This window comes from Pleurodeles waltl, chromosome 9 (assembly GCF_031143425.1).
Source record: "Pleurodeles waltl isolate 20211129_DDA chromosome 9, aPleWal1.hap1.20221129, whole genome shotgun sequence".
NCBI classification, from domain to species: domain Eukaryota; kingdom Metazoa; phylum Chordata; class Amphibia; order Caudata; family Salamandridae; genus Pleurodeles; species Pleurodeles waltl.
In genome coordinates, this window is record NC_090448.1 from 671,922,459 (window position 1) to 671,938,236 (window position 15,778).

Consider the following 15,778-nt stretch of genomic DNA (forward strand, 5'->3'; position numbering starts at 1 on the left):
AAATGGCCAGCATGAAGAGCAATGTCTAAATGACGGTGCTTGATACAAAGTGTAGACTACAATTGATGAAGACCAACAGTGAGTGGAGAATCTGATTTCATGGACCTCCAAAATACAGTCAATTAAAAAACAATGGGCACATAGTGTGCAGTATTCCACGATGGTCGAACAAGGCGCATACATGAATCTTTGAAGACTGACGCAATGTGTAGCTCAAGTTATGCATTTGACATTCTAAAGAACAGCAGAGGTTTTTTTCTCATGATGGCCATGGTCTCACTCCATTAGTAATGAGTTAAGTGTTGTGGAAAATGCAAAGAAAAGACAACGGAAGACGAGAGCAATGCTGAAATGAACATTTATCATGATAGAAAGATGAGTTAATTATCTTAGCACTAGAATGCTGACTCCACTAGCCACAAGTTAATACACAATTTACTTTACAGACACAACTATTAAAACATTAAATATACCACTACTCCATCATGAAAATGGAAATTAATATTTTTTTTGAAAAAAACTAACAATAAAACATATTCCAGTCATTCCCTTTTTCCAAATGTTAAAATAAATAGTTATATTTTGTTTTATAAAGAGTTTTTTAATGAATAGATGAGACAGTTCCATGCAATATGTTGGCTGTTTAAGAATTTCAGTGCTACTCCAGCTAGCTTTTCTGCTGAAAAATAGATTCTGACCTTTGAATCAGTACTGGGGATTGCAGTTTGTTCCCAAGCATGCAATGTCTGCTGGAATATCATGCTTACTGGTATTAAGTGGCTAATTTGTTTTTATGATCACAAATAAGGATGGCTTCTAGATCCTTGAAAATTGATGAGGGATTGATAAATGCCCCGGTAATTTGTTTATTTCTGCAAACCCATGAGCAACTACATTCTGGCTGCACAAAAATACCCCCGGGTTCATCCACATCCCATTTTGTCAATTCAACGATGTTGATTGTTTCTAATTCATTATGAATTTCCCTGTGCGGTTGTAAATTGGGATTTAAGATACAAGCCACTTCTAAAACAAATTTATTTTGGTGACTATTGACTGAACAATATGTTCTATTGAAGATTTGTGGGGTTTTAACCACCCTTAAGTCTTGTTATCAAAACACCCCACATAAATACTGCCATACTTCTTTTATAAGTAGCCAAGACCGCATTCTTGGGCAAATGTTTTAGGCAGTCTAAAACTATAAACTAGTCTCTAGGATATGGATTTTGCTTCCATTACCATTCCATCCTTAATCCCATGTTTAGATGTCTTCCTTCCTATTAGTTTTTAATTCAGTTTTAGAAATGATTGTGGGGAACAGATTGGCTAGACTGGCAATCTAACAGCCAACAGTTTTATGAAACCTGCCTTGTGATGTTGAACAGAAAAATGAGGATTTTGCCCCAACAGTTTAACAAAATTAGGAAATATACAATGAAATAATGGAAGGTGGTGATTCAGACAATTCTCTCAGGCAAAATGTCCACACTATTTTCTAAGTGTAAGAATTGCACATCGTATATAGAGATTTTTTTTCTTTTGTTTGATATGAATGATGGAAAAATCCCAAAAACACAGGTTTATGGACACAGAAGGGAGGTTAAAAGTTCAATGATGGTGGAGGTCATAAGGTCAAAGTTCAGAAGACAGTTGACAAGATGGCCGTCCAGGAGTAGTGTGAAGCTAGATAACGCTAGATGGATTTCCCAGTGGATGGACCAAAGTTTGAGGGTGACCAATGGCTGTGTCCGTTTATGGTGCAACAACCAATCATGTCCCTTGATGCTGAGATGAGGGTGGTGAGGATAAAAACAGTCCAGAGGTAAAGCCGGCCATTCTGCCTAGTTCCCACGCCGACTGAATTACTGTTTAAAAATTACTGTTTTTTCTGACAACTCACATTTTATGTTTTTTGCAGCATGGATGTCCAGACACACATTAAGAACAGGAGGAAGAAAGAAAAAGTAAAAACCAAACTGATAAGCCTGAAATGAGATTCCTTCAATTGGCACGAAGGTGTAGGGAAAAGGTGAGGGAGGGAAGGATACACAGGAGGTGCAACAGGCTGAGGAGCGAAGTGGCTGGTCGGCAAGTGCTAGCCAGGACTGAAAGACGGTGACATGGTAAAATGCTAGAGAAAGGCGGAACGGCACATGACCCAATGGTAGCGAGCCCTCCTCCAATGTGTGAATATGCCAGATGGCTGCAGCCATATATCTAAACACACCATAAAACAGAGAGGATAATGTATGTTCTGCCATGCAATGCAACGCTCTGTACAATGGTGCATGAAGACTGAGGAAAGTGATTGGTCAGACAGAGTCGGTGAGACAGTGTGGCGAATTCCTTCACCATGTGATTGACCATCATGAGGTACCCACCAATGGGTCACGTTGTTTGATGACATCATCATGTGCTCTGCTGGGCTACAATGTCAACTTAAATGGCTGAAGTAACAGTCAATAAAGCTCACTAATTAACGTATGGTGAATCAATGCATTCAAGATATTTCTTGACGTATAAAAAAGTTTTTTATGCTCACATTATTACAAATCAAGCTATGCTGTAAATGACTTCTCAAATCGCTAAGGCTAAAGGACTCGTTGTATCTCTCAATACTTGTGTTTACTATTGTCTGTATAACCCACTCCAGAGGTCTTAGGGGGTATTAAAGAATAAGCCCCAGAACAATTAGGGTCATTGGGGAGTCTGTAGGACCACTTCAGCTTTGGCCAAAATTGTATTGCACAAGGCAGGCCATAATTTGAATGGTCGAGAGATGTTTTCTCTACATCAGGGAAAGCCTCTATTGCAGAAACACATGCTTTAACAAATGCTTCTTTTTTCCATCCTAAAGTCTGCTGTTGGCGTGCGACGCTGTTAGTTGACAAGTCACGGAGTAACACTAAACAGCAGTCTATAAAATACACATATATTCTTCTTTTATGCAATAAAAATACTTATGAAATACACTACAGAGGATGCTTGTTGGGAGTGCTGGTCCTAAACTGACTGAGTAACATGGTTTCAGCCTAATCAGATATCAAAAGCATGCCCCCAGGCTCCAGAAAAACACACTTAAAAAAAAATCTCTGATGCATCTTCCACCAGCTTATTTCTCCCAAGACAAAGGCTGGCATCTCCAAAGACTCGCTGTACTGTGTTTCATCCCTTTACCCTCCACATGCCCATGTGTGAAAGCAGGTTCAAGAGGGTAACATGTAGGGAGAACCTGTGATTGGCTAACAATAGGTTGGACCCTCAAAAACGAATACCCACTGATGCAGAGTCTGAGTTGTGGAATAAAGATGGAGGAGCAGGAGGCGTTTTTTAAGTCAGGTGTTTGCTAAAACAGTGAATACAAATGAAACCTGAAGGCCAGAAAATACCAACCCCCGGTACATTTAGCAACATGGTGCCCAGAAAACCTCAACAGTATTCACTCTGTAGAATGATTATTCCCCTATTCTGTGTGTCTCTTTCCCCCCCACCCCCTTATACTGTTATGATCAGCTAAATGTTCCATGCTCAGCAAAAGGTGTTGATGCCTAAATACAAAAAAAGTGGAGGATGCGTGTCATTACAGCACAAGTCAGCCTCTCTGAGCCACCTCCTTTCTGCGCTCAGTCTTCAGACACCACGTTCAGCTCAAAAGTGATGCTCAGAGCAAACAAATCACTGCTTTCCAGTGGACCCTCAGCCTCTGCCACAAACATCATGAAGCCGTTCCATATCTTCTTTACCCTTTGATCGCCTGCTCACTGCTAACATTGTCTGTTAGTGGATCTCACTGCTCATCTCTATACCTTTTCCTTAGGATCTGATCTAAGCTTCCAAAAATTCTATACGTGGGCTCTTATTCTGAACGGACAAAATCACCTTCAAAGTTAAATGCACAAAATGTACACAGATCGTGCTGAACAACAAAAACAGATTCATGAAAATATACCTCCACCCAAAAGTGTAAACATATCTTGCAGGGGACTTTTTGGCCCCTTCAGATAGTGCCGGTTTGGACTTGTTGGCGAAAAGGAGCAGTGTTTCTTCCACATTTGGCCACTGCACACTACTGCAGAGAATCATTATAGCATAAAGCTCAGCCTGTGTTTGTGTTTTCCTCTTCAATGTTGCCCGTGGAGTTGGTAACAGTTAGGAGACAAGCTTAGACAGAAGGCAGGTTTTGGATTCTGTTGATCGCCTTTATCAGCTAAGGGATGGTACTTCACTCAACAAGTGGTTCTTAGCAACATCAAAGGGAGAGGTGTTGCGTTTTGGTAAACAAAATTGTACTCTTAGACCCCGATTACGGTTCGTGCACAAAAGGGTGTGATATAAATCACCCAATGATGATTAATGCTCGAAAAATTGGGCTTAGCGTGCAGATTTTCAATGCTTACCACACCAAAAACTGCTGTCTCATTAATGTGCATTTGCCCCTCGGTAAATTGCAGCAGGTTTTTCCTGCTGAAATGTATGCAGGGAGTAGGGCTTTTATTGCACAATTCATAATTTCATAAATCCGATAACAGGTGTTACCACAAATATTTCAATTAATCGGGCCAAATGTGATCAGGGCCTTAGGCTTGTTGTTTCTGCAGCGCCAGCAACAAGAGTTCACAAGACAGCAGTAGAAGCCAATGGACCTGTATAACAGATCACAGGTACAAGGTAGCCTGGAGCATTCATGCTCCCATGATAAAAAATACCATTCCCGCTTGCGCTGAGCTAACTTCAGAGGAATGTGAACACAGGCTGAGCTTTGTCACTTTTGCCATCAGGCATTCCATGAGAGGGACACAGAGTGCATTTGACCAAGTCTGATTCGCCTCACCTTGACGTCCCAAAAAGAGGAAGCAACCTCTGGGTCATGCCCAACTCAAGCCAATAGCCTCAACTCCTTCCTTCGGAGCACTTGCCCCTGGGTACTGATGGCAGTTGTCGAGGCAGCATCTCCGCTCCCACAGCCGTGCCTGGTCACCTGCAAAATGCTTTCCGCACTCGTCTTGCTGCCATAGGCGTGTAAAAGGCCAGGTAAAGGGATAAGGGTGAGGGAAATGGGATAAGGGTGATGAGAAAATGAGGAACAAGAAGCAAATTTCTACCCTGAAATACTAAAAAGTGCTTTGTGGATTCAGCCGGCATCGTTAATAGATCAGAGCAGCACAGTCATACACCCTTTTCCAACCCCCTGCTTCTCGGCTATAAGAACATGCAAACACGACATGCAGAATTCATGTCAAACATCACAAAATACAAATTGTACTATTTTAAAAAAGCTTCTAACAAACGTCGATGATTCTTAGACATCCTATAGTGCTATGTTTTTTTTTTCTCTTTTGTTAATTATGTTTTTCAGTAGTCTTGAACTGTAAACTCTCTAAAAACGCTATATTTCGTATCTCAACGGCTACACTTTCTCTTTAAATCATGTTTGGCACTTGTTAATGGGTTACTATACAGTGAGCCTTCTTTGATTTCTCTTTTCTTGTTTTTCTTTAAAAACGCAAAAAGAATAAAACCATAGCAGGTACGTGTATTTTGGCACAAAGGATTTCATATTATTATTCTTAAGTTGTCCATTTCTTTCTCTAGCTTATTCCCGTTCAAATTTGATATGCAAAGTTATGATAACTCCCAGCAGCATTTTTATATATTTGAATTATTTCTAAACAGTGCTCTTGGGAACAGCAGTGCAATGGGACAGTTGCCGCAAAGCAGCCTGCATGACAGGTGGGCGCGAAGATGGTACAAAACCGGAAATGGCGGCTTATCAATACAGGAAATGCAAGCATTGAGCAGGAATGGAATGAGATTGCCAGCCGGTGCAGTTTGAAAGGCTACTCATCTATCATCAATCATAATCAAACTGCCCTTTAAGGCAAAGACAGATGTCTGACTAAGGAAGATAGCTGACAGTATGAGATCCTTGAATAATAAAAAAAAGACTGGTCAAAATAGGTTAGTCACTGGATAGGTCTGACAGCTACCAAACCTGTCATCGATTGCCAAGTAACATGGCTGAATAAGTACACATAGTGAACTTTTTTTTTAAAGATGGATGCCAAGGCTGTTCAGACAAGGTTAGTAGTTATGAGTATTCTGCTGCCCCTAGCACAAGGCTGGCACAATTATCATCGCTAAATGCACAAGATCAATGACTGACAAACCTTAGCTGACCAATCGAGGTGGCTGTGACTAACCAAACTCAGTTGACCAATCAAGGTCGTTGCCTCATCAACCTAGGTGAGATTAGTAATGGCAGATCAAGGGTGGCTATGTAAGGCGCTGACAAACCTATTTTAGAAGACAGTACAAGATGGCGAGCTAATCAAAAATAGCTAGCTAGTCGAGATAGCTGACTAGGTATGATAGATGTATAACTAAACATGGCAGATGATACAAGGTGATACAGTACCACAATAAAGTAGTGAAAATAATTGTGAAAGAAATATTTGATCCTAAGTATCGTTTACAACAATATTGCCCAATTTGAATTAGGAGTAGAAATCTTTGCCCGAAGGAACAATATTTTTGTAAAAGATATTTAGGAAACAATATTTCTGTCATAATATACTTGTTTAATATATAGTCTTACATAGAACCTACTAAATGCTGTTTAATGGAGAAAGATTAACAATAAACTGCACTGAAGATAACACTATTATAAAATACAGGTGGCACATTAGAAAATATTAAATAAGCAAGGATTAAGGACTTGCCTAAACACTAATTATTTGTGGGAATTGACTAGAGTTTAGTAGATACGATTAATGTTTTCATTACATATAGTACTGCACTGCTGCTATAAGGGGGACCCCCGTTTACTTGAAGCAACTCGTCTCTGTGTACTTAATACTCAGTGCAAAAATGCTACTATATTGCTTATCTTTAATGCTATTTCACATTTCTGATCTCTACAAAATAATCGTTTGAAATCAGAGCAGGGATAGGGCATGGGGTACACGAGGAAACCATATAGTTACAGCAAGAGATTCAGTTGGCTCTCTCCGGTATTTAATAGAGGTAACCAGCCCGACTTGCTTCAGAAGGCACTGCCCAATATGCAAGCTTACCTCCTCATCTTTTACCATCACTTTTTTACACTGGGATAAAATTCATATTGCTGGGAGTATATGACCTTGGTAGGATTTTTGCCCAAATTAACTTTGCTAGCATGGTCATTTTTTCACTTTCTACTAGGCAAACGTGCTATTTGAAACATGCAGAGGGAACTCTGGTAGAATGAATGGAGCACTTTCAACAGCTCTACACAGAGAACCAAAGTGCTCCTCATTCATTGCAGTCCAAATGATTATGATCACAACTTATTTTTGCTTCAGTTCTTCCCCAACCCTTATTATCCATGAACCTAAAGAATGGCAACAATTTGATTTTTACTGTGCCCAGAGTATGCGTCATGGAACATCGCGGTAAATAATATTGTCCTGCCAAGATGTTGAATCCAGAATCTTGACTAATACTATATTGTGAAAATAAGCATATATGGATTACTGTTCTCATATCCACATGTACGAAACTCGATTCCACACACACACATATATATATATTTATATACATACACATATACATGCATAAACAAGGTAATAGATGAGGTGTTCACAATCTATATACATATATATGTATATATATATATATATATTCACATAAAACATATCTATCTCAGAGATAGATACATAGATAGATAGATAGATAGATAGATAGATAGATAGATAGATAGATAGATAGATAGATAGATAGATTTTCCTTAATGGTGTTAGTGGTAGCTTAGATTCTGGATGCAATATTTTGGCATGAAGATATTAAAAACTAGGTAATGCTGTTGAGCACCTGCCTGGGCAAGTGTGTGGAGATGATGTAAGGAAGAAGGGAGGTTAGGATACCCTCATACGCTGAGCTCAGCAAAACTAACATTACAATCTCTCTTGGAGTTTCTGCAAAGTCCTTTACTTCTCAAAATGTCGAGTACCTCCTCAATTGGACTGTGGTGTTGTTATTCAAAACGGTTATGCATAACCCTTAATGTGATATTGTCAGACATTATATGTTATTTCCTATTTGTTTCAGCAAGTACAGACCTTATTTTTCCCATCCCTTACTGCAGCGCCTACCAGGCAGCATGTATGCAGTGCATAAAGAAGGGTGCCACCTGTGCTATGATTTCCCTTTGATGAAAACTGATAGGCAAGCTGATTTTTGCATTTCTTAGCACATAAGAACAAACCATTCTGTTAGTCCCCAGTTAAAAAACAGCATTTTGTGCACAGAAAGTGGAAAAATGCTCAGACCTCACTGTAGAAGGTGGGTTGTATTTTCTCTTAAAGTGGGACGAAAAGTTGCTATATGTTATCTCTTGGGGATTGCAGTGAATGTAAGTTACCTCTTGGAACCAATTCTCTAAGAGCTTCTGTTTACAGGTCTGATGGGGAAGAGAGGCAGCACAAAAGAGGCCCTTTGGACTTACACACAGAAGATACAATAGCTAGCAATCACAAGGAGGGGAAGAGACAACACCCTCAGAGCCAGAAGAAATAGGCCTGGTTCATGAACTATGTTGAGTACTCCTGATAGATATGAGAATCTCCTCAAGAAACCTGGAAACAATGGCACCCCATGACACTGTGTAGATAACGAGGTAGCATGTGTGTGACCAAGATCAGTTAACCCAAAACACTGCAGAATGACCTGCTTCTGTTCCAACAAATCTCAAGGTGAGCTTGTAGTTGGGCAAGGCAAGACTAGACAGCAGGCTCCGAGTAAGTAGAGCACCATCTCTCAAATAGTGTCAAAGGATAGACCATGTGAGGAAATGGTGAGTGGCCCTGGGGTGAGACTCAGTCTTGGGCTTGGCGAGTTCTTCATAAATGGTATATACTGGGATACTTTTGCCATACTAATGGTTGTGTGAACCTGGCAGACACTGTGGGGGGCAAAGATGATTCAGAGTGATATCACACAAAACGAGGTGAAAACACTTGAGTGCTATGATTATGGAGAATTGTGGATGGAGACTATTTCATATGCAATCAAAGGTTTGGAAGTTAAAAGCATGCACTCAGATACTACAAAGATAATAGTGAATAGAGAGCAAATGAGATTCCAGGGATATTTTGGTTTTTCTGGTGACCTGAGTGCCTCTCTGGACTGCACTGAGAAGAGGTGACAATGACGCTAATGAGAAGGTGTTGATCACTGTTAACACGTCTACTTTGACAGATAACAGTCCTACAAATAAATCTGGAAGTGTGTATTGTACGTCATTGGAGAATCCTTTCACCTGATCCCAGAGTTCACGTATCTTCTTAATACAGTGTAACCCACAACTAGTTTGGAGGACTGGCTGTGTCAACTCATCAGATCATTGGACGTGAAGAATAAGAGAACTAATTCATGCATTTTGGCAAATTACTTTTGGTACTCCCTCCTAAATAAAGAATTGACTTTTGCTGCCTTCTTCATAGGCCTTTGGTGAAGTTCCTGAGTCCGAGAAAACCCAGAAAATGTGCTGTGCTCTGGGTTCATAAACATGAAAGTTGGATACCTTACTTGGATACCAGAGCCACTGGAATTCATTTGGGTGCAGCACCCAGTCATGGAACAGAAGTGAAAAAGAGTGAACATCATCAGATACATGAACATGTGTCCAGCCACTTGCAGCAAGATAATGAGAAACTCATTGTCAAGCATGCAGTTTCACATGGATTGTGAAGGCAGCTCAAGTGAAGAAATTCTGAAGCAGTGAATGTTTAAAAACGTTTGCGTAGTTCCTTTCGGCAACTAATTTTTAATAGTTACCTTAGGCCCTATAACCATCAAGTTGAATACGTGGTACTTTGCACAGCACACACCACTCTGTAGGAAATGCACACTCATTTCAGCTTGGTACAGTGGGTGCCCCTTACACTAATAAGCGACACCAGTTATTTCCCTTTCTAACGTCCACTTTACATTCTATGATGATAATCTATTTTGGTGTCAAGGAATTTATTACAGATGAAGCCCAGCATTTTGAGGACCGTCAACTAGTTTATAGTATGTACAGAAGGTTAGAGAGTCTGCTTGAGTCTACGCTGGCAGAACTGCTGACTATATGTCTGTGAAAGATGTAGTGGTGTGTAATTACTTGGTCTAAAAATGTTATTTAGTGAAAAAAAGTTTTGCTTTAAATAAATTACCCCTTCTTTACAAGGTCCTTCCCTCCGCCAATATAAAGTTCCTTTAAATGTAATACTGGTTTGGTAGTATACTACGTCAAGCGTTAAAGATCTCAAAATGTGCTAATCCTGAGAGTCAAGGAGTTATTCAAGTTTCATATCTTCCAAAAGTGGCTGTAAGCCACTAACTCAGTTTGTCCATTTTAGGTTTGTTCATGTAATACCCTTTCTTCCCTGATACATCCGGGCAAGCAGGGGTGGAGACACCATAGAAAATGCATTTCTTTTCTTCAAAGATCTTTTGATCACTGATGTTGAAATTTAAAATAAAGGAGATTTACGGCCCCTGTGTGTGTGTTTGTTCCAGTGTTATTAAGGACTGTATGTCCCAGAATCCGTAGCAATGTCAGTTGGGATGCTTAACACTGCACTCTAATACAAATGGGAATATATTGGATTAGCCCACTGCCAACTGAATTTAAATTTAAATACTATTTCCACTCTGACATAGACTAGAATTGGATTTTGGAAATTCAGAAAGGTTATAGAATAGTGTGGGCTAAATACTTTGGCTTTGCTTGGCCAAAATGTGATTTCTCTTCTGGTATAGGGAGTACATGTATCAAACACTTCCCCCCCCCCCCACGTTATTTTCAACAGAACTGTAACACAAAGTGTCCTAACGGGACAACATGCCAAATCAAACCTTTAGCTAGCTGCCACCAAAAGTGTTACAGAACGTGACTTGCTGTGATCACAAGATGTCTCCAGCTTTGTCATAAAAGTAAGTGCACTCCGTTGCCACAGGCAGTTACCAAACATGCCATGTCTGTAGTCTCTGCGGTTGATCTCACATGAACTGATGTCTGATATCGAAGGGCGCCTCATGCCATGTATTTGTTTCAAGCATCCTTCCTAATGCGAGGAAGCTCTCTCACTTTATCATTGACAAGTGATGAAAATTAGCCACTACAATTGGTAAAGGCTTTGGAGGGAAAATTTGTCAGGGTTCCATTTACTAATATTTTCATCAAGCCGGATCACTGAAGGAGGTCTTTCTCCACTCAGACACCAAATTATTTTCCCACAGGAGCCTCTGGTAACTACAATTTACCATGTAATGCAAACTGTTCAGGCACAATTCTAAGAAAGCATGAGTTGTCACTTTCCCATAGCAGAGTTGAGGAATACTTCAGCTCAGTTATAGGCATGGGGTAGACTATTGTCGGAGGCTGCACTAGAAGGAATTCACAGAGGCAGGTCTAGGACTCTTTAAACAGTATTTCAAATACTATTCCTTAAAGAAATATCAGCTACACGTTTTACTTTTCTACCAGTCATCTAGGGTTGTGGTTAAAAAATCAGAACAGGTGGCAACCTTATCCAAGCTTAAACGACATATAAATGCTACAGTTGACTCAGATTTAAAGCAGAAATAACCCAAAAGAAAATAAATCAAGGAGGGAAGTTAATTTTTTCCACATACAGCATATGTGATAAGGATGCTTACATTTTGAGCTAGTTTAAATAAGTTAGCATTATTTGGGCACAATTTCGAGCCCTTTTCCAGAAGTTCCGGAATAACTCTCCACTAGCGTTATTAAGAGGATGTTCAGTCTGTATGTTAGTAAAAGAGTCCCCAATTTAATGCTAGACTCTGCCGTGTTCAAAGAAATCTTACTTCCCTCCTCCCTAAAACACTATTTAAGAGGTTTTCTGAGATTGCTTCATAATAGGTTAGAAATAACCAGTGCTCCTTTGCCCTTCCGCAAGAACACCCAAACTACCAGAGACCCAGCAGCATGAAAAATTCCCAAGGAAGTTTAATTCGCCCAACTGCCTCTCTCGCACACACCCCAGTAACCTCAAAGTGAGAAGGGAGCAACTAAGCGTAAACTGCAAGAGAACATACAGCTGAAAAAGATATGGGGAAATAAAGGGTAAAACATATGTGTTTTTTGTTTTCTATTAAAATTAACAAAAACTGCAATATATACATATCACACATTGTCAACGGGTTCATTGGCAAACCATATATTAAGCAAGAGATAATTTGTTTTCCTTTGAATTCTGTCTTGACATATGTTCCTGCTGGTCCTCCCAGACTGGCCCTAACAACTCTACACATTAGCTTCCTCAAGGGGAAGCTTCCTGGCAAGGGTTTATTTTACTACCCCACTTTTTGTGGGTTTGTGGCACGGACTCCTTGCTCATAGGTCACCCGCTGGCTGATGAGATACTGTGCTGCCTGCGTGGATGCTGGCGAACCTGTAATGGTGACCTTCCGGTTCCTGGTGCCTGGGATAAATTCCCCTTTTTTGGAAATTTGAATTCGGGCTCCTGTCAACTCCTGATACTCCACCAGAGTCTTGCCACCTTTCCCTAAAATTGCCCCCACCAAATTCTCTGGGACAGCAATTTCCACCATATCCTTAGCGCTCTCTGCCAGCTTTTCCGTTGCCAAGAGGGAGCTGGCCATAAGTGGAGAGGATGCACCTAGGTAACCATTGGCACCAGTGGCTGCAGCAAGGGAGCCCAAGGTAAAAGCACCCATCGGGTTGCCTTGTGCAGCAGCTGCACTTGTAGAGGCATCATTAGCATAGGATGCAAGGAGGTTGGCAGCTGCTGCAGCTGCTGGGTTTGCACCAGCTGCTACAGCAGCAAGGACACCGGATGCAGCTGCTGAGTTGATTCCTAAGCCCATAGAATTGGTGTTGTAGCCATAACTTGCCAAGGTGTTGAGAGCTGTGCTGATTGCTAGAAGGTCGTTACCAGTGAAGCCAGGAAGTGCAGCAGGGAATGCACCCATTCCAGCCAGGCCGGTGTGTCCCAGTAACCCTGAGGCAGAGGCAGCCGCAGCTGCAGCTGGCATCACATCAGTGGAGTTGGCATATGGTGAACCAGTAGGGTTGGAGTTGGCCACAGGGCCAGCAACATTGGCATAACTGATGTTGAGGCAGCTGCTGCTTTGCGGATCCTCCTGAATTTTCTGGACAATAATGTCCACTGCCTTGTGGATCTGCTCAGGCTCGCCGCTGATGGTCACAACACGCTCCTGCAGGTTTATGCCTTCAGGTTTCTGAGACAGCTGTACCCAGGCTCCGGACTGTTCCATAACAGCTTTCACTGTGGCGCCACCCTTGCCGATGATCAGCCCAGCTGTGCTGTTGGGGACGATCAACTTTGCCTGCAGGGGACAAATACAAAATGGGTTACTAAATATTTCCCAACAATCATGAAGTAACAGTGGGAAGAAAATGTTATTAGGTTCTTTAATAGGCACTTTATTTGCTGTAAACCGTGTGAAAATTTGAGCAATCTCAGGTCCTTAGTGATTTGTTGTTCCTCAAGTTAGAAGGCAAAAGCCCTGCCTGAAAAACCTTGCTATAAAAAATAGTGAATTAGTTGCATATCCTTCTTTTGAAAAAGGAGTAGTAAGATATAACTTCTGATTCACAATAAATTAATGTATAAGTAAGAGTCCAATGTGGGAACACGTTCATAATGGAAGGATACAGCACGTTCCAACATTTTGATACACTACAATTGTGGCCATAAACATGCCCTTCCATTGGAATGCATTAGTCATTTCTCTTTAATATATACCATCTACACATGTACTTGTGAAAACAACCAACATTGTTCTTGTCACCAATGTTTATGAGACACTTATAGATAGACACACTTGGTCCTATAGGATTTTGGGTTCCCTCTACTGAATCATGGTTGCTCAATCAATGCTATGCAGGCAGAAGGACCATTATTACAGGTATGTTCTCGTACACAGGATTGCCTACAGATTTACATGCGTTAGAACATATGGCCATAAATCGCTCAATTTATAGAGGAAGAGAGCACACAAATGAATTTATGTGAAAAAGTTTTTGAACATAGTTTGCCCTATTTAGACATCCACTTTTAGTTCCTGTCTGAACAGCTGTAGATATTCGCCCATTGCTCTCAGTCCATTCCATTTCAATATCTGCAGACAACAGCCACCACTTACTTTATGATTCAGGTGTATGAGGAGAATGAAAATTTTAGTCTGGGGCTTCCACTACAAAATGTGCACTTGGTGCTTTAGGTGCCAGCACTTTTCATAAATATATTAACCTAATTATTTACAACAGCATTTTTAGTGTGCATAAACGCAGAGTCAACGCATTCATATATATACCTTAGTACATAAACAAGTTATAGCTAGAACTAAAACCTAATACGTCTCCTTTATTTTAACAAAGGACAATGTTTTATAAATCTACATCCTGTGGCCGGTACTCTGCTCGGTTTTGGACTTTTTATAGTAAGACAAACTCAGAGTCTCTCTTGACTCCGGTGATTGCGCTGTGGTGACTGCCTTTTTTGCGGGGGAGGAGGTGCCCATACCCCTGCACCACTCTCCACCCTGCCACTGACATTTCACCACCTCAAATACAAAGCCATTTAATTAGGTACTGCAGTGCAAGAGGTGAAATTTTAGTCAGCTTTAAAAAGCACAGTGAAAATTGTGCTTGTCCTTGTCGTAGGATCATGGGGGTAATACTGCTTGGTTTTGGGTGGCAGCACCACCGCATGTGGATGACTGAGTCAGTCTCACATGACTGGAAGCTGTTGGCCTAACCTTCTCGCAATCTAGCAGCACCGCACCCAACCTAGAAAGTGCAGGTGATTTGTGTCAGCCTGATGCATGAGATCTCACCCCTTTCTCTCATTTGCACCCGTCTCACACATGCAAAGGCAGAGAAGGAAAGCAGGATACGTTATAATACATTTATTGAAAGAACTGCAGTCCATAATAAAAGGCATGAGCTGCAATTATTAGTAAGATGAAACATAACACAGTAATGATTGGGACTGTTAAGAGTGAAACACATGAACAGTCCCAGCATTCTGGAATAATCAATAGCCTAGAGTACCTATATACACATCTAACTTCTAACATGAGAGAATAGCAGTATTAACCCTTCTGCCCATACTAATTAATCCATGTAAGGATCCCCTCCACAATACCTGAAAACAGGGGTCTGCCAGTCAGTCTGCTGGCAGTCTCCTCGGCTGGAAAGACAGGGCCAAAATCAGCAAAGCTGCAATGGAGTGGCACACAACATAAGATGCCTGGCTGACACTTCCCCTTTAACCTATTTTGGCCTGTTGCAGTGTTTTTATAACAAATTGTGTTGTGTTCTGAGAACAGGCCTGGCGTGATGTTATGTCTAGGTCTGGATGTTGACATTGTATTTTTGGGCTGGCAATACTGTATAAACTATCATGTAGAGCCTTGAGCAGAGGCACAAAACGAAATGTAGTGCAAATTAACAACAATGCTTTTGCAGAAAAGCAGCTGATTAGAAAATAAAACATCCCTGCTAAAAGCAAGCCATGCTAAAATATAATAAAATGAATAAATTAAATGAAAAAATGTATCTGGGTAAAAGGCCACAGGCCGCAAGGCATGGAGCTAAAATAAATGAATCCAAGCTACGCACTAAAATGAACCCATGACACCCTTCCCAAAGCATGCTAAAAATATACCTAACAGAGATAAAATGCCCAGGTTGACAAACAGGGCACGCCAAAGATTGGTCAGATTAAAAGGGCAATTT

General features: G+C 40.8%; 1 protein-coding gene across 3 annotated transcripts in view; it reads right to left on the minus strand.

Moving 5' to 3' along the window:
- Positions 1–342: 342 nt before the first annotated feature.
- LOC138259847 (RNA-binding protein Nova-2-like) overlaps positions 343–15,778 on the minus strand; it is a 202,094-nt gene continuing 186,658 nt past the window's right edge. For all 3 annotated transcript variants that reach the window (XM_069207750.1, XM_069207751.1, XM_069207752.1), the window contains exon 4: positions 343–13,362. In XM_069207750.1, coding sequence (XP_069063851.1) covers positions 12,346–13,362 — 1,017 coding nt within the window. In that variant the 3' untranslated portion in view covers positions 343–12,345. The remainder of the gene's footprint in view (positions 13,363–15,778) is intronic.